Source organism: Mobula birostris, chromosome 31, assembly GCF_030028105.1.
Source record: "Mobula birostris isolate sMobBir1 chromosome 31, sMobBir1.hap1, whole genome shotgun sequence".
In the NCBI taxonomy this organism is placed as follows: domain Eukaryota; kingdom Metazoa; phylum Chordata; class Chondrichthyes; order Myliobatiformes; family Myliobatidae; genus Mobula; species Mobula birostris.
This window is the reverse complement of record NC_092400.1, coordinates 33,787,008-33,814,338: the sequence shown is the minus strand read 5'-3', so window position 1 is coordinate 33,814,338 and position 27,331 is coordinate 33,787,008. Positions and strand designations below refer to the sequence as shown.

General features: G+C 45.3%; 1 protein-coding gene across 1 annotated transcript in view; it reads left to right on the top strand.

Annotated features, from left to right (window-relative positions):
* The first annotated feature begins 698 nt into the window (after nucleotides 1-698).
* Nucleotides 699-27,331, top strand: part of LOC140190671 (coronin-1C-like) — a 179,259-nt gene continuing 152,626 nt past the window's right edge. The window contains exon 1 of the mRNA XM_072247436.1: nucleotides 699-2,965. Coding sequence (XP_072103537.1) covers nucleotides 793-2,965 — 2,173 coding nt within the window. The 5' untranslated portion in view covers nucleotides 699-792. The remainder of the gene's footprint in view (nucleotides 2,966-27,331) is intronic.

Here is a 27,331-nt window from a genome sequence, read left to right as displayed (position 1 = left end):
GCATATTTACCAACTGAGGCATGAGTTTCTACTTGTGAAAGTCTATTCTTTACAAATTGGTCTCACCGTGAATGTAAGTTGAGAGCAGAAGTTTGTTTATATGCAAGCTAAATTCAAATCTTTCTGGGACTGAAAGCAAATACATTGTATCAGTCAACTACATGACAGCATTCAATACATTTTAGTCAGGAGCCAATGTAAAGAACTTAAAATCCTATCTGTTCAAAGAACACAAATACTGTTTTAACCAATGAACAGATGCAGAGCTTACAATGCAAATTATTTTCCATGTTGCTATGTGAGCCAAAGGTCAGAGATCAAGATAAGAGATCATCAGTTCGCCTCAGCTTTCACCTTGGCTACCGTTGGTGTGTGGTCTCTGAAAATCTACTACCGCATTACCGATAAAAACAACTGGTAAGATTCTACAGGGCAGAAATATTAAACAAACTGGGTTGAGAGGTTGAGCATGATAAACGTGTGAGGGGATTTTCTTGCCTGCTTATCTTTACTACAGCAGATTTTCTTTGCACAAGTCATTCTGTGTTACCCAATTAAACCCAGCCAATCAGCTGCCTCTTGCTTAATCTTGTCCACAGCATCACCCTAGTAGGAAAAAGATGAGCACTATGGCTAGGCATCCAACTACATAGCTTTAAAAGGACAGTGCCTGGTGTATATTCATTGGGGGTTGGTTGATCTTAAATAAGCTCCGCTTTTTGTTGAGTTGAAGGTTTCTATATTTTGCTTTTAAATCCCTGTGTGTTTCTTCCTCTTTATCAAGTGTTTGAAATGGAACAAGCAAAAAAAATTGATGACATCGAGGGTAGCTGGGAAAGTACGGATGACAGCCTCTCCCAAGCAAGAAGTTCTAACACCGGTGTGGAGCCTGCCCCATTCTGCAGCAGTGCGAGGCAAGATGATACAGAAACAGCATTCCTTCAGCAGTATGTGAATAAGCACGAACAGGCAGCGAAGGAACCACCACAGAATGAAAAAGTCAATCAAGACAGCTCTGTACAGAATTTAGACCCTTGTGCTTTGAAAAGTGAGAAGGATACTGAATATGCTAACTCTAAACAGAAAACTGTCTCGATTTGTGGCATGGAAGCAGAAATTAAAGGTAACGTTTGGCTTACTTCAGCATGCCAGAGTGTTGTTGTAAATACATCTACTGGGCAGCAACAGGAAGATAATTATCAAACAGCCTCTCCATTACCCACAGAGCAAAAAGAAAGCACCTTAAAAGCTGTGAGCAGCAGCGACGTGAGGAAAGCCGCAGAAGGCAGCAGTGTATTTCTTGAATCCAATGGACAACCACTGAGAGAGAAATGGTTTGGGAATGACACTGAACGCCAAACAGCAGGCTCCAAGAAGGCGCTGTCTCAAGGCGAGACTGTTGCAAGTCGTGTTGTAAGCGAGCCGGAAAAGACTGTAGAGACCAGAAGTGTGAGGGATGGATCTGCACCTGTGTTGGCTGAGGACCAGGTTGTGACCGTGGAAAAATACAATCTGAAAGAAGAAGAAACGAATACTGAAGGAGAAGGAGTTAAAAATACAACAACAGATTCATGGAAGAATACCTTGGTTAAAAATCAAGAGGATGATGAGGCTGCTGATGAGGAGGTAAAGATTTGTGGGCGTGAGCTAAAGCGTTTTCTCTCTCAGACTGAGCTCTATCTTGCCAAACCTGATCAACAAGCAACTCAGATTAATGAAGCAAGTCCCTCATCAGATCTGAATGCAATTCCTTGTGGAGATGTTGGTGTACACTGCCCAATCCCACAAAGTGACCAATATACGCTATTCGACAACACAGACACTGAACCTTTGGTGAAGCTGGCCGCGTCTGCTGATGAGAATGGATCTGTTGCAGAAGACCAAAGTCCTGACAGACAGCCCAATTCATCCATCTCTGGGGTGGAGTCACAAATAGATAATAGCAAGTCCAGTTGTGTCACCATCTCTACACAGGTCAGCCAGTCAAACCAAGCTTCAAGCACTAAGGAAAGCAGGCCTGGCAGCGGTGAATTGGTTGAAAGCATATTAGACAAGGTTAATCCTAAAGAACAGGCTGACACATTTTGCCTCATTGACTGGGTTTCAAGTAGTGATCTGGAAGACACTGCACGCTGTGAAAATCCCAGCCGGTTTGATGAGAATGGAGAAGGTGCTTCAGCTCATCAAGATCTGAAACATGTGTACGGGTCTAAACTGGACCACACCGCACCACTTATGCAGCCTGCAAGCACAAATGCAACTCTCTGCAGCAACAAGGCCACTAACAAACAGCTCAGTCCGCAAGCTTACACTAACAGCCGTGAACAGGACCATTTGTTGCAGCAGGCAGACCAGATGACCAAGTCTGATCAAACAATGCAAAGTGTACAGAGCAAGGTACTCAACGTGAAGCACATGTGCTCTTATGGTTCTGCAGAGAGCCAGCCTGATGACAAGGACTGTGCTGTACATGATCAGCAGCCTGGCAAAGTTGATCAGACTCCACAGAAAGGCCATGTCAAAGAAGAGAGTGAATTGTGCAAAATTACACCCAGCATTGGTGCTGATGGGCCTGACCAAGCTGATTTTGCTGGGCCACCTTCACAAAATGCTGGCATAGAGGTTGAATGTGGTGAAGACAGGAAGGGTGAGCTGAGTGACGAGTCTGAGAAAGGCAGTAGTCCTATTGACCTCACTGACGTGGTGGGTGGACAGGGGAAAGAACAAAACCATCAGCCACCTGACACAAGCTCAACCACAGAGATGAAACCAGCTGTTACCGCAGCAGCGTTGAGCAGGCTTCTGGAGACCCCTGTGGAATCATCAAAGGTGATGCCTGACAAGGCCAATGACTTGACTGAGAGAAAGCCTGATTCCGAAGAGATGGTTAATATTTCTGATATTAAAAAAGTGTTTGAGAAAAAGGACCAGAAAAAGGTGGTGCCAGTTGCTAAGAAGAAACCAGGTAATTTTCTTCAATAAGTTTCATGTTTTGCAGTGTTCCAAGGGGGGAGAATAAGGAGATGTTCTTCCATTATGTTGCCAATTGCTTTCATTATCAGGAGTGGGAAAGGGTTAGGCAGGGGTTCCCAGCCTGGAATCCACAGATCCCTGGTTTAATGGTATTGGTCCATGGCATAAATAAAGGTTGGGAGCCCCTGGTTTAGAGTAATGTTAGGGGCTTGCCTGGCTAATCTTTCCACTACAGCCATTGAACAGCACGGTGTGAAGGATGAATGAAGAAAGGGCATTCACAAATATAATAAAGTAGGTCAGACCAGAAGATAGGTGTCCAGGTTCCCTGGGAGGGTGGCGACAGGATATGAAACGCATTATTCAAACATTCACTGTAATTGAACCAGCTGATTGGGGGGGGGAGGGGAACACAGCACATAATGATGATGGAGGTGGGGGAGATGCAGCAAAGCCAAATCCAGTTCTGCAGTTGGTGAGGGGATAGGGTGATTGGGCATAACTCTACAGTCTTCAACATGGGAGATAAGGAATAAAATATTTTTAAAATCTAAAAGGTTAATTTTGTACACAGTTTTGAGTTAAATAATGGTTTAGAACAAAGGTGACTGATAAAATATTTTGTGTTGATGAGAATAAGGTCTTCATGCAGAGTAAGGAGGGAATAAACGGAACCCAAATTTCTTAAAATCTGAGCAACAAGTTGCATCAGGGTGCTGCCTATTCCCATAAATGGGGAAAGGAACATGTGACTGTCAATGTACTGAACTTTACACTGAAACATTTCTCTTCTGGCCTCTGTAGTCTTTCTGACTTTCATGGTGTTCCTGACTTCCACTTTATTACTGTTATCATTAATTTACGGAATTGGCTGATGTGACTTTTATACCTTCAGTCATTTTTTCCAAGAAACAAGACAGAATTACTATCAGCAGAAAAGGTAACAACCTACAGAACTAACGTGTTCCAAAGGAATGGTAAACACACATGACATTTTATAATATCAGATTATAAAGCAAATAAGGCTTATAATAGACTGAAAACTGAGTAAGTGCAGACACCGGAAATTGGAAATTAAAAATAGAAATGCTAGAAACACTCAGCAGATCAGGCAGCCTCGGGAAAACAATACGCGGATCCTCCCAGCAGCCCTAGCCTCACCTATTCGAGATTTCTATTTGTCCTATCCATCACCCCTCCCCCACTCTCTCCAAACTATAAAACTGACTTGTTTCCCAGTTCTCCGTGACCTGACCTGATGAAGATTTGAAGCTTCACACATCAAAGTTTCTGGTGAACGCAGCAGGCCAGGCAGCATCTGTAGGAAGAGGTGCAGTTGACGTTTCAGGCCGAGACCCTTTGTCAGGACTAACTGAAGGAAGAGTGAGTAAGGGATTTGAAAGTTGGAGGGGGAGGGGAGATCCAAAATGATAGGAGAAGACAGTGGGGGGGGGGGGGGGATAGAGCCAAGAGCTGGACAGGTGATAGGCAAAAGGGCCTATCCCTCCCCCTCCTGTCTTCTCCTATCATTTTGGATCTCCCCTCCCCCTCCAACTTTCAAATCCCTTACTCACTCTTCCTTCAGTTAGTCCTGACGAAGGGTCTTGGCCTGAAACGTCGACTGCACCTCTTCCTAGAGATGCTGCCTGGCCTGCTGCATTCACCAGCAACTTTGATATGTGTTGCTTGAATTTCCAGCATCTGCAGAATTCCTGTTGTTAACATTTGAAGCTTTTCTGCTATGAATGTGACAAGCCTGAATTGGTTTGATTGGTTAGAAGAGAGGTGTCAAAATTCTTAAAGGCAAAGTCACAATTACCAATTTTCATTGCTTGTGGTGGAAGCATATAAAATAGGAGAGCCCGAGAACTCTGGCAGGATATTCTTGTCCTGTTTCAACAACACACCATGTTGTTGAGGCCTTGATGTGCCCAGATGGCTGCTGAACACAAGCAGAAATCTTATGATGCCATTAATGTGTGAGTACTGGTCAGATATCATCATTTTAAGGTTATTTTTAAAGGTGCAGCCACCTCCAGCAATTCAGACCTATTAGAATCTATTGGTTGAAAAGACATTTTATGGAGATAATATTGACTCGGTCAGAAAAATATCAGTTTCTAGAAATTGGTTCAAAGACTTCAGAAATCTGGGAAGATCTTGACCAATCTCTTGTGTTTTTGACCAATTAGTTATAGCATAAAGAAGCTGTTAAAAAAAACATGTGCAAGACTATGAAATGAGTCACTTAGAGATTAAAGCTGGTTCACATGAAAGTCTTTATTCACAAGGAGATCCTATCAGTAAAGTATCACTGAACACACAATTATGAGGAACAAAAGATCGTTAGGAACAAAGATAACAGCCCTGATTTAATACATTATCAACAACTACAATGGCATTGTTTACCTCAACATTTTGAGGCTGCCAAGTGGTTCTGCTGATTTACATATTTACAATGCAAGGTAATTTTAACCAACAAGACTCCTTACAATCTGCAAACACAAAGTAATTCACATGGATAGTGCAAACGCTCCTGAAGACAGAAACAAGACATTCAGAATTGTGGGGACTAACAATGTGTACACAAATATCCCAATAATTAAAGAACAGAGTAAATCTGCTTACGGCCATGTTTGATGTGCAGGGTGGAAGTTCCCTGATCTCAATTGCAACGAAGCAAAGTTTAGCTGAAGGTTTTTGATGGAGGTGAATTGGCACACGCCTATTGTCCTACCTTGGCTAATGCATCTTAGAATGTCTCAGGATCGTGCTGGTCTGAGTAGCCTGTGAACTACTAACAGCACAGTTTGTTTACACAGTTAATTTAATTTAATTTCAAACTGATTACTGATTGCAGTTTATACAAGAACTGAGAACTGGTTGTGAGGCCTCCGGGGTCTGTCAGGGTCGGCAATGGATGTTGCATTCTAGCTGTGTGATATGGAGAGCAAACTCAAACAAGAGAAAATTTGCAGATGCTGGAAATCCAAGCAACACGCACCAAAATGCTGGAGGAAGCAAGCCAGGCAGCATCAACAGAAAACAGCACAGTTCACGTTTCAGGCTGAAACCCTTCTGCAAGACTTGGAGGGAAAAAGAATCAAAAGATGGGGGGGGGAGGGGAGAGAGAACACAAGGTGATAGGAGAATCCCGGAGAGGGGAGGGGTGAAGTGAAGAGCTGGGAAGTTGATTGTTGAAAGAGATAGAGGACTGGAGAAGGGGAAGTCTGACAGGAGAAGACAGGTGGCCATGGAAGAAAGAAAAGGGGGGAGGAGCACCTGAGGGAGGTGATGGACGGGTAAATAGATAAGGTGTGAGAGGGAAAAGGGGATGAAGAATGTTGGGGGGGGGGCATTACTGGAAGTTTGATAAACCGATGTTCATGCCATCAGGTTGGAAGCTACCCAGTCTGAATATAAGTTGTTTCTCCAACCTAAGTGTGGCCTCACCATGACACTGGAGGAGGCCATATTGGAATGGGAATGGGAGGTGGAATTACAATGGGTGGCCACTGGGAGATTCTTCTTTTTCTGGCAGACAGAGCGTGGGTGCTCGGTGAAGCGGTCTCCCAACCTGTGTTGGGTCTCACCGATATACAGGAGGTTATGCTGGCAGACACAGTATACGGCCCCAACAGACACACAGGTGAAGTGTTGCCTCACTTAGAAGGACTGTTTGGGGCCTTGAATGCACTGGACATAGTATATGACCCCAGCAGGCTCACAGGTGAAATTAACCTCACCTGGAAGGGAGATCCCCCACCAGGGGAAAAAACTGGATTTTTTCAATAATTTCAAGTTCCCTGGACCCCATCATCTTATTTTTACGATGGATATCCAGTCCCTTTACACCTCCAATCCCCGCCAGGGAAAAAACGTCTCCAGACCGCGATCCCCACTGTAGACTTCAATGGCTCTTAACGATCCAGAGCAGATTCAAAACCCAGACTCCACTGCCATCGATGCAGGTTCCAGCGACCTCGGACACCTCCAAAGGGCCGATTGTGCAACCTCCAACTCTGACTCCCGCCTTGACCTCCAGGCTGGGTCTTCACGTGCTGCTGCTGGTACCCTTGTCTCCTCTTCCTCCGATCTGCAATCCTGTCAGAGACTCCATCTTCCTCTTACCCCACCAACCCCAAACCCTCCTTCCCCTCAGAAACTACCAACCCCCTTCCCCCCTCCAATCCAGCTTTCATCCCTGCTGGGTTTTCACTATTCCAACAGACCTCCCCCCCCCCCGAGGCAAAACGTTCTGCCCTCAGTAAGGGCTTCACCTTTGCCCCCCTGTGCCCACCATGACACTGACCTTTTCTTCCACCGTCTTCATCTCCGTGTCCACTTCTTTGGGAAGGACTTCACCCCACACTGATGACCCCTTCTCCCATCTGATGACACCCTGCTCTGGTCTTCTGTCGACTCTGGACCTTTTCTTTGTCAAATGCCGATGGGACATCAACCGTCTCAACTTCAACACTCCTCTCTCCAGTTCCAGCCTCACTCCTTCCGAATGCTCTGCTCTCCATTCTTTCTGCACCAATCCTAACCTCACCATTAAACCTGCAGATAAGGGGGGTGCTGTGGTAGGCTGGCATACTGAGCTCTACCTTGCTGAGGTCCAGCGACAACTCTCAGACACCTCCTCTTACTTAGCCCAGAACAGGACCCCACTGAGGGGCACCAGGCCATTGTCTCCCACACCAACACCAACCTTATTAACTCTGGGGATCTCCCATCCACTGCCATTAACTCATGGTTGCCGCACCCCACACTTCCCGTTTCTACCTCCTACCCAAGATCCACAAACCCACTTGTCCAGGTTGACCTATTGTTTAAGCTTGTTCCTACCCCACTGAACTTGTATCTGTGTACATCGACTCTGCTTTATCTCCCCTAGTATAGTCCCTTCCTACTACATCCATAACACTTTACACACTCTGGATCTTTTCAAGAATTTCAAGTTCCTGGACCCTATCATCGTATTTTTACTAAGGATGTCCAGCCCCTACACACCTCCGTCCCCCACCAGGAAGGCCTCAAAGCTCTCTGTTTCTTTCTGGATATCAGACCTAATCAGTTCCACTCCACCACTACTCTCCCCCATCTGGCAGAACTTGTCCACACTCTTAATAATTTCTCCCTGGGCTCTTCCCATTTCTTTTAAACAAAAGGTATAGCCATGGGCACTTGCATGGATTCCAGCTATGCCTGCCTGTTTGTCGGCTACATGGAACAGTCTATGTACCAAGCCTACACTGCTGGCTGTCCCACACTTTTCTATGCTACATCAATGACTGCATTGGCGCTGCTTCCTACACCCATGTGGAATTCGTTGACCTCATCCACTTTGCCTCCAACTTCCACCCTGCCCTCTAATTTACCTGGTTCATTTCTGACACCTCCCTCATCTTTCCTGATCTGCTTTCACCCTATCCTCCCGCCGTCCTACGAGGGATAGGGTTCCTCTTGTCCTCACTTACCACACCATCAACCTCCACGTCCAGCACGTAATTCTCCCCAATTTCCGCCATTTCCAACAGAATCCCACCACCAGGCACATCTTCTCTCCCCCCTCCACCACTTTCTGCTTTCCACAGGGACCGCTCCCTACCTGAAACCCATGTCCATTCGTTCCACCCCACTGATCTCCCTCCTGCCACTTGTCCTTGCAAGTGGAGCAAGTGCTACACATGCCCCTACACCTACTCCCTCACTACCATTCAAGGCCCCAAACAGTCCTTCCAGGTATGGCGACACTTCACCTGTGAGTCTGTTGGGGTCATATACTGTGTCCGGTGTGGCCTCCTGTATATTGGTGAGACCCAATGTAGATTGGGAGACTGCTTTGCCGTTTGCTAGAAAAAGTGGGATCTCCCAGTGGTACCCATTTTAATTCCACTTCCCATTCCCATTCTGATATGCATCCATGACCTCCTTCACTGTCGTGATGAGGCCACACTCAGGTTGGAGGAACAACACCTTGTATTCAGTCTGGGTAGCCTCCAACCTGATATTGAACATCAATTTCTCAAACTTCCAGTAATGCCCCCCTCCTTCACCATTCCCTTTTTCCCTCTCTCACCTTATCTCATTGCCCACCCATTGCCTCCCTCAGGTGCTCCTCCCCCTTTTCTTTCTTCCATGGTCTTCTGTCTTCTCCTATCAGACTTCCCCTTCTCCAGCCCTGTACCTCTTTCACCAATCAACTTCCCAGCTCTTCACCTCATCCCTCCCTCTCCCGGTTTCATCTATCAACTTGTGTTTCTCTCTCCCCTCCCCCCACCTTTTACAGACAACCCACCTCTCCCAGAAGTTCCGGGAGTCTCCTGCATATTGATAGCGGCACCCTGACGCCTGCAAATTATATACAATATCCTGGAAATCGATTATTTTTGAGAGCGAGCAGGAGGGGGAGGGGATCCTCATTGATCTCTCTTTGTGCTAAGTAGACCTATCCATTTTCTTTGTGGGTGGGCTTTACAGTCGACCCCTCTCTCTCTTTCATTTTCCACCAGTTCAGTTTGGTGTCCTGCAGCACTATGGCAGAGGGTTACAAAAAAAAAGAAAATATAAAACGTACTTCACCCCAGACTACACTAAAGTGTACCCCTGCCTAATAGAGGTCAAAAATAATGACAGTGTTGCTCGCTGCACTGTTTGCAACAGTGACTTTTCTATTGCCCATGGTGGGTTAAATGACTGTAAGACATGTTGAGGTGAGTTTAACAGGTGTCATTCATTCATTAGCGTAGCTAATGTTATTTAAATTAGCTGGCTAGCTGCTATGGAGCTACTCTATTGATGTCCTACGTGATGATACCAAACTCCCTGTAGACATACACCCTTGGAGGTCGACCGGGGGGTGCGGGGAGGGGATATGGAGTTGCGAGGGGCGGGAGTGGTGGTGCTATCTCCCTGAAATGAGTTTTTGCAGGGTGGGATGTCTGATTTTAACTCTAGTCTTCATCTTCTTTCCCTCCAGTCCTGCTGAAGGGTCTTGGCCTGAAAAGTCCACTATACTCTTTTCTATAGATACTGCCTGGCCTTCTGAGTTCCTCCAGCATTTTGTGGAGAGCAAGCTGGTGTCCTTGTAGCAGGCTTCCCCTCTCCACACATCTGATGAATCCAAAGGAAGAGCAGAGACTGACAGTTTGGCACCAGCAGCGTCGCAGGAGTTGTCAGTCAGCGTTGAACTCCCTTAGGGACTCCAGCTCTGGATTTTTACTTCAGGGTTTACTCTTGAAGTCTTCCCATGAGTGGGTGTAGCCGCAAGGCAGTGGAGGTTTGAGATCAGAGATTTCCTTCTCCTAGACGAGCTGCCAACCACGGCTGATGAGCCCCATGTGCCTGAGGTCTGGTTGTTATTTGAATCAATGCCTACTATATTCACGTAGTTCCACAAGTACGAAATCGGTAACGGTAAGCAAAGAGGAAAAATCCTTTGTCTAAGGAGGCTGTAGATCTTAGACTGCTCAACAATAACAATAACTACCCTTTTCCGAGAGATCATTGGTCATCTAGTGGCAACTGCTTCTCTGGAGAATGTAATTTACAATGTAAACCTCTCCTCCTGCTCCACTTAATACCCTTCCTGCCCCAACACAGCCCCATTACCCCAGGCAGCAATCACTGTGAAGAAGATGACCAATCTCTAGGCTTGCGCCTGTTTTTATCAGAATCACCAGCACTGCTAAATTAATTTATAGAGTTGCTGAATCAGAATCAGGTTTAATATCTCCGGCATATGTTTTGAAATTTGTTATCTTTGCAACAGCAGTAAAATGAAATACATAATAATAGAAAAAAATCTGAATGATAGTAAATATATAAAATAGTTAAATAAGTAATCTAAAAATAGAAATAAAAAAGTAGTGAGGTGGTGTTCATGGGTTCAATGTCCCATTCAGAAATCGGACAGCAGAGGGGAAGAAGCTGTTCCTGAATCACTGAGTGTGTGCCTTCAAGCTCCTGTGCTTCTTCCTCGATGAGAACAAGGCATGACCTGGGCGATGGGGGTCCTTAATAGTAGGTCAGTTCGGTTCTGATCCCGCAACCTGCCTATGGGTCATAAAGATACTTTGCCTCGAAGGAAGTCTCATCTACAAGGCAAAACTCCTTGAAGGTGAGACTTCCAGCCTCATGTGAAATTGTGGCAACAATTTGAACAGAGTTAAATAACATTCCACCTTTAAGGATAAAGACATGATTTATATCAGCACAGGGCCTCTGGAATTTCTGGTCCCAACCAGTGAGCTGCCCATCGGTGCTGGAATTCAACAGCTGCGGATTAAGGACTGTAACTGAGATATAATTTGGATTGTGTAAGGACACTGCACGCATTACTATTTATATGCCCGCAGTAATTCTTGTTGTTTTTGATTTATAAATCTATAACAAGCATACTGTCCGCTCTTTCTCGGGACCACATTCTGTAAAATATCCATCTGGCAACTGCACGTGTCAGCCACAAGATGGAACTAGAAAACACATTGTCAGTCATGCTCACTTGCTCTACCGATATTATTCAATCTCTGTAAATACCGGGGCACACGACCATTAACTACGAGCAGCAGGAACACGGGCAGAAGCTGGAAGTTGAAGCACAGGTGGAAAGTAGGGGAGTGGTGCAGCTGAGTGTGTACACCACTGGAAGTGGCCGGGTGTGTAACCAGGCACAAAGCCAAGTGTGGCCAAAGCACAGCCAGGAACAAGCGCCTATGTTGCATCCTAGCTGGGTGGTTCTGCAGTCTACAGAAGGCGTTGTTGTGTAGCCAAACACGTGGGCACATGTGTGACTGGCAACTGTCCAGGTGTGTGAACTGAATGTAGCTGCCACGAGGATTGGAGGGAGGGAATGTGGTTGGGAGTGTGGAGAGGTATGCACAGAAGTAGAAAGGCTGCGTGGTAGTAGAAGCAGTCTGAGAATGGATGGAGAATCAGTGAATGATGGGGTACAAAATGGGAGGATGACGTTGAGGATGAAGGGTCAAGATTGTTTCATTTCATTTCCTGTACACAAGTGTAAAGGAGAACAACATAATTGTTACTCCTGATCTGATGCTGCACACAAAATAAAAATCAAAAGATAAAGAGCACAACAATAATAAAAAACAATAAACAAATACATAAGATAGCTTCTATACATCGATTGGTTGTATGTTTATAAAATGATGGTAGGCTGTGCATAGGGTGACTGATAGGACATAATAAAGTAGTGGTGGAGTTAGTGGGTGGGGTGTTGATCAGCCTTACTGCTGGGGGAAAGTCACAAACACCAGAAAATCTGCAGATGCTGGAAATCCAGAGCAACACACACAAAATGCTGGAGGAACTCAGCAGGTCAGGAAATGAATAAACAGTCAATATTTCGGGCTAAGACCCTTCATCAGGACTGAGATGTCGACTATTTCTTCATTTCCAAAGATGCTGCATGACCTGCTGCGTTCCTACAGCATTTTGTGTGTGTTGGTTTGGAGAAAGTAACTGCTTTTTGTGCCTGGTGGTCCTGATATTGATGCTACATAGCCTCCTCTCTGATGGGAGTCGACAAACAGTCCATAAGCAGGGTGAGTGGGATCCCGCATGATGTTAATTTTCCAGCACGTTTATTTATTTATTGAGTTACAACACAGAACAGGCCCTTCGAGCCATGACACCCAGCAATCCCCCAATTTAACCCTAACCTAATCAGGGACAATTTACAATGACCAGTGAACCTACCAGCTGGTGTATCTTTGGAATGAGGGAGGAAACCAGAGCACCAAGAGGAAACCCACGTGGTCACAGAGAAAACGTACAAACTCCTTACAGACAGTGGTGGGGACTGAACCTGGATCGCTGGTACTGTAAAGCGTTGTGCTAACCACACTGCCACGCTGCCCTTTCTGTACATATGTACTTGATGGTGGATAGGCTGGTGCCAGTGATGCACTGGGCAATTTTGTCTACCTGTAGTAGAGCCTTCCTGTCCGCTGCAGGGCAGTTTCTGGACCAAGCAATATGCTGCTTGTTTGGATGCTCTCTACTGGGCATCTGTAAAATGACATGAATAGGGATGTACAAAGTCGAGCTCTCTTCAGCCTCCTCAGAAAGTAAAGGTGTTGGTGAGCTTTCCTGACTGTGTAGGATGTATTCGGGGACCATAAGAGGTTGTGAGTCTTGTGCACTCACAGGAGTTTGAAACTGCTTTCAGTTTCCAATACTATGCTGCCAAAGTAAAGGGTGGTGTGTGTCCTCCTAAAGTTGACAACCATCTCCTTTATCTTGCGGACATTAAGGAAGAGGTTATTTGCCTGGCACCACGCCTTGAGCTCTTCCACTTTCTCCCCACGGGTCATCTCATCACCGTTGGTGGTAAGCCCCAGCACTGCTTTGTCACTGGTGAACTTGACAATGTGATTGCTCGGGCGTCTGGCCGTGCAGTCATGTGTGAGCAGTGTGTACAGCACCAGTGTTGAGGATGATGGGGAGAGAGGAGCTGTTGTGCATTCTAACTATCTGAGGTCTGTTAGTTAGGAAGTTTAACACCCAGTTACACAGTGGTGTATTTAGACCAAGGAGTAGGAGTTTGTTCACCAAGATCTATGGGACAATCAGAATGCCAAACAGAAATTCAGAAACAACATTCTGACACATGCTCATGTCTCCTAGGCATGTCAGGGACAAGTGCATGATAGATGCTATGGCATCTGTCTTAGCGCAGTTCTGTCAGTAAGCATCTTACTGAGTGTCCATTGTGGTAAGAATAGAGTTTTTGATATAGACCATAAGACAAAGGAGCAGAAGTCAGCTATTCGGCCATTGAGTCTGCTCTGCCATTTTATCATGAGCTGATCCATTCTCCCATTTCGTCCCACTCCCCCGCCTTCTCACCATAACCTTTGATGACCTGGCTACTCAGATACCTATCAATCTCTGCCTTAAATACACCCAATGACTTGTCCTCCACTGCCGCCCGTGGCAACAAATCCCATAGATTCACCACCCTCTGGCTAAAAAAATCTCTTCGCATCTCTGTTCTGAATGGGCACCCTTCAATCCTTAAGTCATGCCCTCTCGTACTAGACTCCCCCATCATGGGAAGGAACTTTGCCACATCCACTCTGTCCATGCCTTTTAACATTCAAAATGTTTCTATGAGGTCCCCCGTCATTCTTCTAAACTCCAAGGAATGCAGTCCAAGAGCGGACAAATGTTCCTCATATGTCAACTCTCTCATTCCCGGAATCATTTTAGTGAATCTTCTCTGTACCCTCTCCAACGTCAGCACATCCTTTCTTAAATAAGGAGCCCAAAACTGCCCACAGTACTCCAAGTGAGGTCTCACCAGCACCTTATAGAGCCTCAACATCACATCCCTGCTCCTATACTCTATTCCTCTAGAAATGAATGCCAACATTGCATTCGCCTTCTTCACTACCGACTCAACCTGGAGGTTAACCTTAAGGGTATCCTGTACGAGGACTCCCAAGTCCCGCGGCATCTCAGAACTTTGAATTCTCTCCCCACTTAAATAATAGTCTGCCAAAGTGCATAACCATACACTTTCCAACATTGTATTTCATTTGCCACTTCTTTGCCCATTCTTCCAATCTATCCAAGTCTCTCTGCAGACTCTGTTTCCTCAGCACTACTGGCCCCTCTACCTATCTTCATATCATCAGCAAACTTAGCCACAAAGCCATCTATTCCATAATCCAAATCGTTGATGTACAATGTAAAAAGAAGCGGCCCCAACACGGACCCCTGTGGAACACCACTGGTAACCGGCAGCCAACCAGAATAGGATCCCTTTATTCCCACTCTCTGCTTCCTGCCAATCAGCCAACGCTCTATCCACGTATGTAATTTTCCCGTAATTCCATGTTTCCATGCTTGTTAAGCAGCCTTATGTGTGGCACCTTGTCAAAGGCCTTCTGAAAATCCAAATATACAAAATCCACTGCATCTCCTTCGTCTAGCCTACTTGTAATTTCCTCAAAAAATTGTAAAAGGTTTGTCAGGCAGGATTTTCCTTTAAGGAAACCATGTTCAGTTCTGCCTATCTTGTCATATGCCTCCAGGTATCCGTAACCTCATCCTTGACAATCGACTCCAACAACTTCTCAACCACCAATGTCAAGTTAACAGGTCTATAATTTCCTTTTTGCTTCCTTGCCCCCTTCTTAAATAGTGGAATTATCAATATCATGTGCAATTATCAGCTGGTCAAAACACTTCATGATGATTAGCATCAGTGCCAGAGGCATTAGTCATTTAGTTCTGAAGTACATGGGTGATGGTGGCCGATTTGAAGCACATGGGAACAGCAGTCTAGAAGAGCGAAGTGTTGAAGAATTCCGTGAAGACGTCAGTGAATTGGTATTCATGCTCCCTGAGTACCCAGCCTGGGATGTTGACTGGCTTGGCCACCTCTCTGAAGAGTCCTTTTCACATCTACTGCTGTTATAGACAGTAGCTTCTCAGCTGGGAGGGAGGGAGTAGGTTTCGTGGCTGGTGTTGTGTTGCATGCCTCGACGCAGGCATAAAAGTTGTTTCGAGTGTCAGGGTGGGAGGCATCAATGGTACAGTCAACAGGGAGGATGAGGGTGAGGGGAATGGGTATAGAGGAGGCAGTGGGGCAAAGACACCACACACATGCACACAAGGCTGGACCTTTCTAATGAGAGAAACCTATATGTATAGCCAGTAATATGTGAGCATAATATCCATATGGCAGAGGCTGTTTTCCAATCATCTTGGTCACCCTGCCACTGAGCTCTCTCTCCTTCTCTCTCATACCCGATCAAAAGGTTTCCATAGAGGGCTTCCAGACTGTTTGGGCTGACTGGAATTGCACTGAGAGCGGTAAGCGTAAAGGAGTGGGGGGCTTACTGTTCTGGTTAACAACAGATGGTGCAATCCTGGACATATTACGATCAAGGAACGTGTTTGTAGCCCGGATATTGAACTTTTTGCTGTTGGACTCCGGCCATATTATTTGCCAAGGGAAATCTCACATGCAATTGTGGTTGTTGTGTACATCCCTCCCTCTGCCAACCCGACGTCGGCGTGTTACATCATTTACACCGTCATAGCCAGATTACAAACCCAGTACCCAAGTGCCCTCATTACCATCTCTGGTGATTTCAACCATGTTACCATGGCTAGAACATTGCCCAACTTCACGCAGTATGTGAGCTGTACAACCAGAGGGGAGAGGACTCTGGATTTGATGTATGCTAATGTTAAGGATGCATACAGCTCCTCTCCCCTCCCCCCACTGGGAAGGTCAGATCACAATCTGGTGCATCTAAAACCCTGCTATGTGCCTCTGGTGAAGATTAAACCTGCAACCTCAAGGACAGTGAGGAAATGGTCGGAGGAGGCTTATGAAACGCTCCAGGGTTGTTTTGAGGTGACAGACTGGCAGGCACTCTGTGAGCCACATGGAGAGGATATTGATGGGCTCACAGAGTGCATCACTGATTACATCAACTTCTGTGTGGACTGCAATGTTCCAGCAAGAACTGTCCTTTGTTATTCAAATAACAAGCCATGGGTAACAAAGGATATTAAGGACATCCTGAACGCTAAAAAGAGGGCGTTTAGAGATGGAAATAGGGAGGAGCTGAGGGCAATACAGAGGGACCTGAAAGCCAGGATCAGGGAGGCTAAAGACAGGTACAGGAGGAAGCTTGAGAGGAAACTCCAGCAGAACAACATGAGGGAGGTCTGGAGTGGGATGAGGACCATCACAGGGTTCCGGCAAACTAGCAACAGAGGGGCTGAAGGCAGTGTGGACAGGGCCAACGAATTTAACCTGTTCTTTAACAGATTTGACATTGTGGCCCCTGCCCATTCATAGTCATAGTCATACTTTATTGATCCCGGGGGAAATTGGTTTTCGTTACAGTTGCACCATAAATAATAAAAGAACTATAAATAGTTAAATAGTAATATGTAAATTATGCCAGTAAATTATGAAATAAGTCCAGGACCAGCCTATTGGCTCAGGGTGTCTGACCCTCCAAGGGAGGAGTTGAAAAGTTTGATGGCCACAGGCAGGAATGACTTCCTATGACGCTCAGTGTTGCATCTCGGTGGAATGAGTCTCTGGTTGAATGTACTCCTGTGCCCAACCAGTCCATTATGTAGTGGATGGGAGACATTGACCAAGATGGCATGCAACTTGGGCAGCATCCTCTTTTCAGACACCACCGTCAGAAAGTCCAGTTCCATCCCCACAACATCACTGGCCTTACAGATGAGCTTGTTGATTCTGTTGGTGTCTGCCACCCTCAGCCTGCTGCCCCAGCACACAACAGCAAACATGATAGCACTGGCCACCACAGACTCATAGAACATCCTCAGCATCGTCCGGCAGATGTTAAAGGACCTCAGTCTCCTCAGGAAATAGAGACGGCTCTGACCCTTCTTGTAGACAGCCTCAGTGTTCTTTGACCAGTCCAGTTTATTGTCAGTTCGTATCCCAAGGTATTTGTAATCCTCCACCATGTCCACACTGACCCCCTGGATGGAAATAGAGGTCACCGGTACCTTAGCTCTCCTCAGGTCTACCACCAGCTCCTTAGTCTTTTTCACATTAAGTTGCAGATAATTCTGCTTACACCATGTGACAAAGTTTCCTACCGTAGCCCTGTACTCAGCCTCATCTCTCTTGCTGATGCATCCTGCTATGGCAGAGTCATCAGAAAACTTCTGAAGATGACAAGACTCCGTGCAGTAGTTGAAGTCTGAGGTGTAAATGGTGAAGAGAAAGGGAGACAAGACAGTCTCCTGTGGAGCCCCAGGACACACTGTCGGACACACTTACTGTGGTCTACCAGTCACGTAATCAAGAATTTCCCACGAGTCATCTGTTGTCGGCCCCCAACCAACACATATTCTACTCTCCCCTCCTGCCCCTCCTCACAATCCCCCAACCTGCTGTCATGCTGTCCCCCACCCTGTCCCTTCCCCACATGAAACCACCACGGTGGGCTTCACAGCTGAACAGATGAGAAGACAGCTGAAACGTCTCAACCTAAGCAAGGCTGCAGGACCGGATGGTGTCAGTACCAGGGTGCTCAAAGCCTGTGCCCCTCAGCTATGTGGAGTACTTTGTCATGTCTTCAATCTGAGCCTGAGGCTCCGGAGGGTTCCTGTACTGTGGAAGACGTCCTGCCTCGTCCCTGTGCTGAAGACGCCGCGCCCCAGCGGCCTCAATGACTACAGACCGGTGGCATTGACCTCCCACATCATGAAGACCCTGGAGAGACTTGTTCTGGAGCTGCTCTGGCCTATGGTTAGGCCACACTTAGATCTCCTCCAATTCGCCTACCAACCCTGACTAGGAGTTGAGAATGCCATCGTCTACCTGCTGAGCCGTGTCTACGCCCACCTGGACAAGCCAGCGAGCACTGTGAAGGTCATGTTTTCTGACTTCTCCAGTGCATTCAACACCATCCGCCCTGCTCTGCTAGGGGAGAAGCTGACAGCGATGCAGGTGGATGCTTTCCTGGTGTCATGGATTCTTGATTACCTGAATGGCAGACCACAGTACGTGTGCTTGTAACACCGTGTGTCTGACAGAGTGATCAGCAGCACTGGGCTCCACAGGAGACTGTCTTGTCTCCCTTTCTCTTCACCATTTACACCTCGGACTTCAAATGCTGCACAGAGTCTTGTCATCTTCAGAAGTTTTCTGATGACTCTGCCATAGTTGGATGCATCAGCAAGGGAGATGAGGCTGAGTACAGGGCTACGGTAGGAAACTTTGTCACATGGTGTGAGCAGAATTATCTGCAGCTTAATGTGAAAAAGACTAAGGAGCTGGTGGTAGACCTGAGGAGAGCTAAGGTACCGGTGACCCCTGTTTCCATCCAGGGGGTCAGTGTGGACATGGTGGAGGATTACAAATACCTGGGGATACGAAATTGACAATAAACTGGACTGGTCAAAGAACACTGAGGCTGTCTACAAGAAGGGTCAGAGCCGTCTCTATTTCCTGAGGAGACTGAGGTCCTTTAACATCTGTCAGACGATGCTGAGGATGTTCTACGAGTCTGTGGTGGCCAGTGCGATCATGTTTGCTGTTGTGTGCTGGGGCAGCAGGCTGAGGGTGGCAGACACCAACAGAATCAACAAACTCATCTGTAAGGCCAGTGATGTTGTGGGGATGGAACTGGACTCTCTGACGGTGGTGTCTGAAAAGAGGATGCTGTCCAAGTTGCATGCCATCTTGGACAATATCTCCCATCCACTACATAATGGACTGGTTGGGCACAGGAGTACATTCAGCCAGAGACTCATTCGACTGAGATGCAACACAGAGCGTCACAGGAAGTCATTCCTGCCTGTGGCCATCAAACTTTACAACTCCTCCCTTGGAGGGTCAGACACCCGGAGCCAATAGGCTGGTCCTGGACTTATTTCCTGGCATAATTTACATATTACTATTTAATTATTTATGATTTTATTACTACTTGATTATTTATGGTGCAACTGTAATGAAAACCAATTTCCCCCGGGATCAATAAAGTATGACTATGACTATGACTATGACTATCAATCCCTTGTGGGAGTAGACGTGTTAAATTACACATAGGCAACTTCCATTCTGTGGGACTATCATTAGTATACATTCTAAGAAATTTATGTTATCCATTGTGAGAGACACAATGGTATCTTTCCTCATTCTAACTTTAGTTCGTATAGAATCACAGAGAGATATAGCATGGGTCTTCCCATTTACTCAGCTGACACTGACCATCAGCCGCCCTTTTCTGTTAACTTTGAACAGTTATCATTTGCATTCAGTTGATTGTTTGCAAATATTCTCCATTATAGCATTCCTCAACCAGCACCTCGATTCTACAGTTTGGACAATTCAACAATTGGTTGTTAAACATTAATGTTAGAATGCAACATTTGATGTGTTATTTAACTACATTCTCCCCCTTATCTCCTCACTGCTGATAAGACACCATTTGCTTTATTTAACACATCTCTACATCCACTCAAATTCTGGCAACCTTCTCAACGTTCAACCAAAACAAAAAAATCAAATCTGCAAATCCCAGCAGCCCAACCACAGTGCTACCGCACAACTGTGCCACAGAATGCTGAATTGGAAGGTGGTGTTTCAAGTTACGCACCCCTTTGACTGATACTCCAGTGCATTGGTAGAATACTGCATTGACAAAGACACTGGTCCAGAAAACCCTTTACACTCTTTCAATGGCTTTAAAACATAATTGGGAATCGTCCAAAGAGTACTCATGGAAGCCCCATAAAAATTGGTAATTTTAAATGTGAGGTTCACAGAATGGCATTGTTGGGATCCCCAGTGTCAGCGTCAATGTCACAAACAAGTTCTCACAGCTGCAGGCAGACAGTGTCCAGGGACATCACAATTCAAGCAGCACTCTTCCTGCTGTAGGAAGTGCTCCAAAAGGACCTCCTGGAGAGGCTTTTGAAAAATAGTGCTCACTAGAAGCCTATCTATTGTGTAAAACACCCTCCAGAGCTATCATTAGGTAAGTGGTTGTCAAGGGAGTGTCTATAAGGAATAACATGACAGGAATGCAATCTATGAATGCCTGCAGGGCAGGAAATCCCTGTGTACCTTGTACCTGCTCCCTTGGGTTACAGCAAGGTGCATGAATCTTCTCTCCTCGAGTTTAGATGGCTCCCCAAAGCAGCAGTGAAAAGCAAATTGTGGGTTGTATTACCAGCCTAGAGTAGAGGTTTCCAGTCTGGGGTCCACAGATATTGATACATGGCATAAAAAAGGTTGGGAACTCCTGGCCTAGAGTGATCCTAATTCTTTGGAGCTGAGAGTGAAGCTCCCCATTTAGAAAATACACACAGTGGGTACTTCTGCAGCTCAACCACTTCAAGGTCGATGTGCTGTGCACTCAGAGGTGTTCTTCTGCACACCACTGCTGTAATGTGTGGTTATCTGAGTTACTGTCACCTTCCTGTCAGCTTGAACCAGCCTGGCCATTCTCCTCTGACCTCTCTCATTAACAAGGCATTTTCACCCACAGAACTGGTGCTCACTGAATGTTTTTTGGGTTTTTTTTTTTGCTTCATGATCTGTAAACTCTAGAGACTGTTGTGCATGAAATCCCAGGAGATCAGTTATATACAAACCACCTCGTCTGGCACCAACAATAACTCCATGGTCAAAGTCACTTAGACCAAGGAGCTGATTATTGACTTCAGGAGAGGGAAACCAGAGGTCCATGAACCAGTACTCCTTGGAGGGTCAGAGGTAGAGAGGGACAGCCAACTTCAAATTCCTTGGTGTTATCATTTCAGAGGCCCTGTCCTGGACCCATTATGGAATTATAATTACCAAGAAAGCATGGCAGTGCCTCTAATTTATTAGGAGTTTGTGAAGATTTGGAATGTCATCCAAAACTTCTATAGATGTGTAGTGGAGAGTATATTGATTGACTGTTTCACAGCCTGGTATGGAAACACCAACGCCTTTGAATGGAAAATCCCACAAAAAGTTGTGAATATGGCCCAGTCCATCACGGGTAAAGCCCTCCCCACCACTGAGCACATCTACATGAAATGTTATCACAGAGAAGCAGCACCTATCCTCATGGACCCCCACCCCCTACCCAGGACATGCTCTCTTCTCACTGCTGCCATCAGGGAGAAAGTACAGGAGCCTCAGGACTCAGACCACCAGGTTCGAGAACGATTATTACCCCTCGACCAAGGAACTCTTTGGCCAGACGGTGGTGTAGTGGCATCAGCACTGGACTTTGCGGCAAATGGTCCAGAGTTCGAATTCAGCCGGCTCCTTGCACGCTTTCTATCCGTGCTGGTTTAAGCGCCGAGCTAGCAACTCAGCCTCGTTAAAAAAAAGTCAAATGCAATGGAAATGGCAAACATGCTGCCCAATGCACCACAACGCGTGAAAAGGAACAACAACAGACTCTTGAACCAGAGAGGATAACTTCACTTGCCCCTTCATTGAAATGTTCTCTCAACCTATGGACTCACTTTGAAGGACTCGTCACCTCATGTTCTCAATTCTTATTTCTTCCTGCGTTTGCACAGCTTGTTGTCTTTTGCACACTGGCTGAATGCCCACGTTGGTGTGGTCTTTCATTGATCCTGTTATAGCTATCCCATCTGTTGAGTATGCCCACAAAAAATGAATCTGTGGGTTATATACGGTGACACATATGTACTTCCATAATAAATTTACTTTGAACTTTTGAGCTAGGATGATCAACTATCAACAACCACAACCCTCTACCTTTGTGTGAATTGTTGTATTTTCCCCTTCATGCATATTGACTAGTTTTTAATTAGAACTTTTTGAAGTTCAATAAAACAGTATGTTGAAATCATGGTTAATCACACTCACCTCAAGAATTCAGCTCTTTTGGTTCATGAATGGACTAAGCCTGTTGAAGTATGAAGGAGGGTAGTCTTGATTGAAACTGAAGTGGGCAGATTGAACAGCCTATTCATAAGTAAGTGCCACATGATAGGTCCATTAACGATATCTTTCACTACTTCATGGCAGTTGACTGTCCTACCAAGGCTCAAAACTTGGACTGTACTTTTTTCCATAGATGCTGCCTGGCCTGCTGAGTTCCTCCAGCATTTTGTGTGTGTTGCTTGGGCAGATACTGGATTGGGTTTGTCTCAAATGTTTTTGTGAAGAGAACATAACGGAACAATATTCCACATCGTCAGGTAGATGGCAGTGTTGTAATTGCACTGGAACAACTTGGAATAGAGGTGTAGCCAGTTCCGAATTGCCTCGCGATGGCAAGGAGCGGAAGGCCTGGCCAGTGAGAACAAGTCTACAGACGGTAGACTGATTAGAGTCAGGATTGTGTATGAAGCTGAAGTTCAAGATGCAAACCGTCTTACAGTGTTGTAGGATTAGAAGAAATTACAGAGGTAGGGAGGAGTGAAGCTGTTGAGGAATTTGTAAACAAGTAACCCAGAGAAAGGACAAGTGGTCAAGGCAACATGGAACATAGAACGTTACAGCACAATATTTTCATTCATTGACTGAAAATTTCATTCATATGTCCCTGACATATCTGCCTCCTCCACCAGCCCTGGCAGTGCGTTCCATGCACTTACCACTCTATGTAAAAAAGCTACTTTGACACCCCCCCCCCCCCCCCATACTTCCTTCCAACTACTTTAAAAGTATGTCCTGTTGTATTAACTACTGCTGCCCTGGGAAGGTGGTACTGGCTGTGCAATCTATCTATGTCTCTTACCATCTTATACACCTCCATTAAGTCACCGCTCATCCTCCTTCACTTTAAAGAGAAAAGTTCTAGCTTGCTTAACTTTTCCTCACAAGATGTGTTCTCTAATCCAGGCAGCATCTTGGTAAATCTCCTCTGGACACCTTCTGAAGCTTCCACATCCTTCCTCTAATGTGGCAACCAGAACTGAACACAATACTCCAGGTGTGGTCTAACCAGAGTTTTGAATTCAATCCCCCAAATAATGAAGGCCCACACACCATACAACTTCTTAACCACCCTATCAACTTGCACAGCAACTTTGAGGGATTTATGGACCTGTACCCTAAGATCCCTCTGTTCCTCTACACTGTTAAGAACCTTGTTATTAAACTTGTATTCTGCCTTCAAGTCGACCTTTCAAAATGTATCACTTCACACTTTTCTGGACTGAACTTCACCTACAACTTCTCAGCTCAGCTCTGCATCCATTGCAACCCACAACAACCCTCTACACGATCCACACCATCACCAACCCCCTCATGTCGTCTGCAAAATTACTAACCCACCCTTCCATTCCCTCACCCAAGTTATTCATAAAAAAAATCACGGTGCAGGAGTTAAAAGTTCAAAGGTTCATTTATTATCAAAGCATGTATCCACGTACAACTCTGAAATTTGTATTTCTCCAGATTGCCATGAAACAAAGAAAGAATATGAAAGTTTCAGAGAGAAACATCAAATCCACCCCCTTCCCCATACATAAAAAATGCATCCCAATCATCAATCCCCCAAAACCCCCTCCTCTGCACAAACAGAAAAACATTGACCCCAGAAAATAATCCCTCCCCTGCATAAAAAACTAACAGAACAGCAATCACAAAACCCTCTCCCTCGCACAACAAAATGGAAAAGGAACGGGTGATAAAAAACAAGAGTATAAAAACCGTAAGTCTGAAAAAGTCCACAGTCCATAAATGCAATAGTCCAATCCATAAACACAGAACCACAATATCATCCTCCCCCTCCTCCTCCTCACATGTCCCTGAACAGATCCCTGCAGAACACACCTCCAGGCAGAATACATTCCAATTACTACCACCCTATGCCTTCTGAATCATGCAGCCATGTTCCCCCAGATACAGTGCCTCCTGACTTTCTGAAAAAGCCTACCATGGGGAACCTAGTCAAACACTTCACTGAAATCCATATACAGCACATCCACCACTCGATCTTCATCAATTTGTCTTTTCATTTCCTTGAAAAAGTTAATCGGGCTTGTGAGGCATGACCTGCCCCTCACAAAGCCATGCTGCCTATCCCTGATCAGATAATGCTGTTCCACATGCTTGTAAGTCCTGTCTCTACCAATGCTCTCCAACAGTTTGTCCACCACTGATGTGCCCAACCGTAGCCTATGAACACAACTTCAGTGGTGTATTAACATTGGAAAAGGAAATAACAATGATTAAAGATTACACACTTGCTGTAATGTTTTATTGCACATTCTCTGTCCAGCAAGGATTTCAGTCCAGGCTGTAACACGTACTGGATGTTTCAGCTGGTTGCAGAATTTCTCCCATCAACATTTGACGTGCATTCATCTGCTGTAATAGTTGTTGATGAGCTGTATACCTACTTGCTGTTCTGCAAAGACTTTTTTTTCCAAACAGTTGGGCTCCGGGACAGTAACCTGATGCATAATTGACAATGTTTATGCATTTGCACTTGATTTCTTTCATTTTTGCAGTTTGACTGGGCTTGAACATTTTCACCTTGAGAAATTGTTCTGATGAAAAGCATTTGATTACTTGTATCAAGATGCAGACATATAGTGGAAATCATTATTCCATCCTTCAAAGTAAAAGTGTTAGCCTCAGTTCAAGGAGAAAAGCTATGTTGTAGAGTTCAGAAATGCTGTCTTCCAAATTAGATACAAATGGTGTGCACAGTTCTATTTCATTTATTTATTTAAAGAGATATAGCACAAAACAGGCCCTTTCAGCACACCACCTATTTAACCCTAGCCGAATCACAGGACAATTTATAATGACAATCTTGTACATCTTTGGAATGTGGGAGGAAACTGGAGCACACAGGGGAAACCCACACGTTCACAGGGCAGATGTACAAACTCCTTACAGATGATGTCGGAATTGAACTCTGACATCCTGAGGTGTAGTAGCATCGCGCTACCCGCCACACCACTGCGGCGTCCCATATAGTCATAGAGCACTACAGCACAGAAACACAGGGACTTCAGCCCATCTAGACCATGCCAAACTTTTATTCTGCCTAGTTCCATTGGCCTGCACCTGGACCATCGCCTTCCATACCAATCCCATCCATGTACTTACCCAAACTGCCCTTAAATGTTGCAACCGATTGGCAGCTCATTCCACCCTGTGGGAAAAGAAGATCCCCTTCAGGTTCCACTTAAATATTTGACCTTTCACCTGAATGTATGACTTGCAATTCTTGTCTCACCCAACCTCAACTGAAAAAGCCTGCTTCCATTTACTCTATCTATACCCCTCTTACTCTGTTATGTCTCTGTCAAATTTCCCCTCGCTCTCCTATTCTCCGGGGAGAAGGTCCTAACCTATCCAACCTTTCCCTATAGCTCAGGTCCTCCAGTCCTGGGAACATCTTCAAGTAAGGATGAGTAAGTACTGACTATAGATAGGTACAAACACGAGTCTAAGAGCGTGAGACTTTGGCACAGGAAGTTAATGAACCTTCACGAGGGTGAGTGTGACGTGTACTTAATACACATCAGTTATTAGCCTTGCTTCAGCGGCGGAACTGTTATCCAAATCAGAGGGTTGTAGGTTCAGTTACAATCTATAAATCAGAGCACATAATTCAGGGTGGCTTGTGAGGTATCATTGTCACTTCTCAGGAGGACCTCAGGGCATATTTATTAGAAGAGTTGAAAGTCCCCATTGTGGTCTGGCCAGAGTCACCGAATCAGAGTTTCTGGCCATTCATCTCATGCTTCTTTGTGACATAAAGGAGGCCATTCATCCCATGGGGTCTGCAAGAATTTACAGAGCAAGTCCATCAATCCCTAGGTCTTGTCACATACCCATCAATTCCACCATTATTCTCCTCCCACCCATCTGGACTTCCCAGAGAATTTAGTAATTCAGTAACATGCTAACTAGTATGTTTTGAGATCTGGAGGAAACTAGGACTGGAGGAACATCCAAGTGGCCACAGGGAGAAACGGACAGAATTACAAGTCAAGTTCTCACCTGGCTCTCTGGAGTTGTGAAGCAGAACCACAACGATTTGCACCACTGGAATCACATTATTGTTCCCGTGACCTTGGGTACTCAAATTTGTTGCTGAGTTTCCCACATCATAACTATTACATCTAGAATACATTTTGTTCATTGGTAAACAATTTGGGATTCACTGAAATTGCAAAATATGTTATATCACGGCATAAACACAAAAGATTCTGCAGATGCTGGAACTCTTGAGCAATACAAAATGCTGGAGGAACTCAGCAGGTCAGGTAGTATCTTATTTCCTTCCATAGATGCACTCTAGCTTGCTGAATTTCTCTCCCTCTGTGTGTTATATAAATGTAAGCCCTTTTATCATTTTGCTAGCTGTGTTACCTAATTCTCTCCCTTCCTATTGCCCAGAAACATCCCCACTGACAATGGATTCTGAGTACGTAAGTTTGGATTTATGGTTTGAGCCAGGTATTCAGAGTTGAGTTTAAACACTGAAGCTTGTGGCTTTAGTTTAGATCATAAGATATCGGAGCAGGATTAGACCACTCATCTCATCGAATCTACTCTGCAATCAATCATTACTTAGCCCCCTCAACCCCATCCTCCTGTCTTCTGCCCATAACCCTCGACTTCCTTTCTAAGTAAGAACCTACCAACCCTCCATTTTAAATATACCCAAAGACCTGGCCTCCACAGTCATCTATGACAATCCACAAATTCACCACCCTCTGGCTAAAGAAATTTCTAATTTCTGTTCTAAACGAACATCTTTATTTTCTGAGGCTGTGCGCTCTATTGCCACTCATAGTTTATTACCAATTCATTATCACGGGTAAAGCACTCCCAACTACTGAGCACATCTACATGAACCACTGTTGCAGGAAA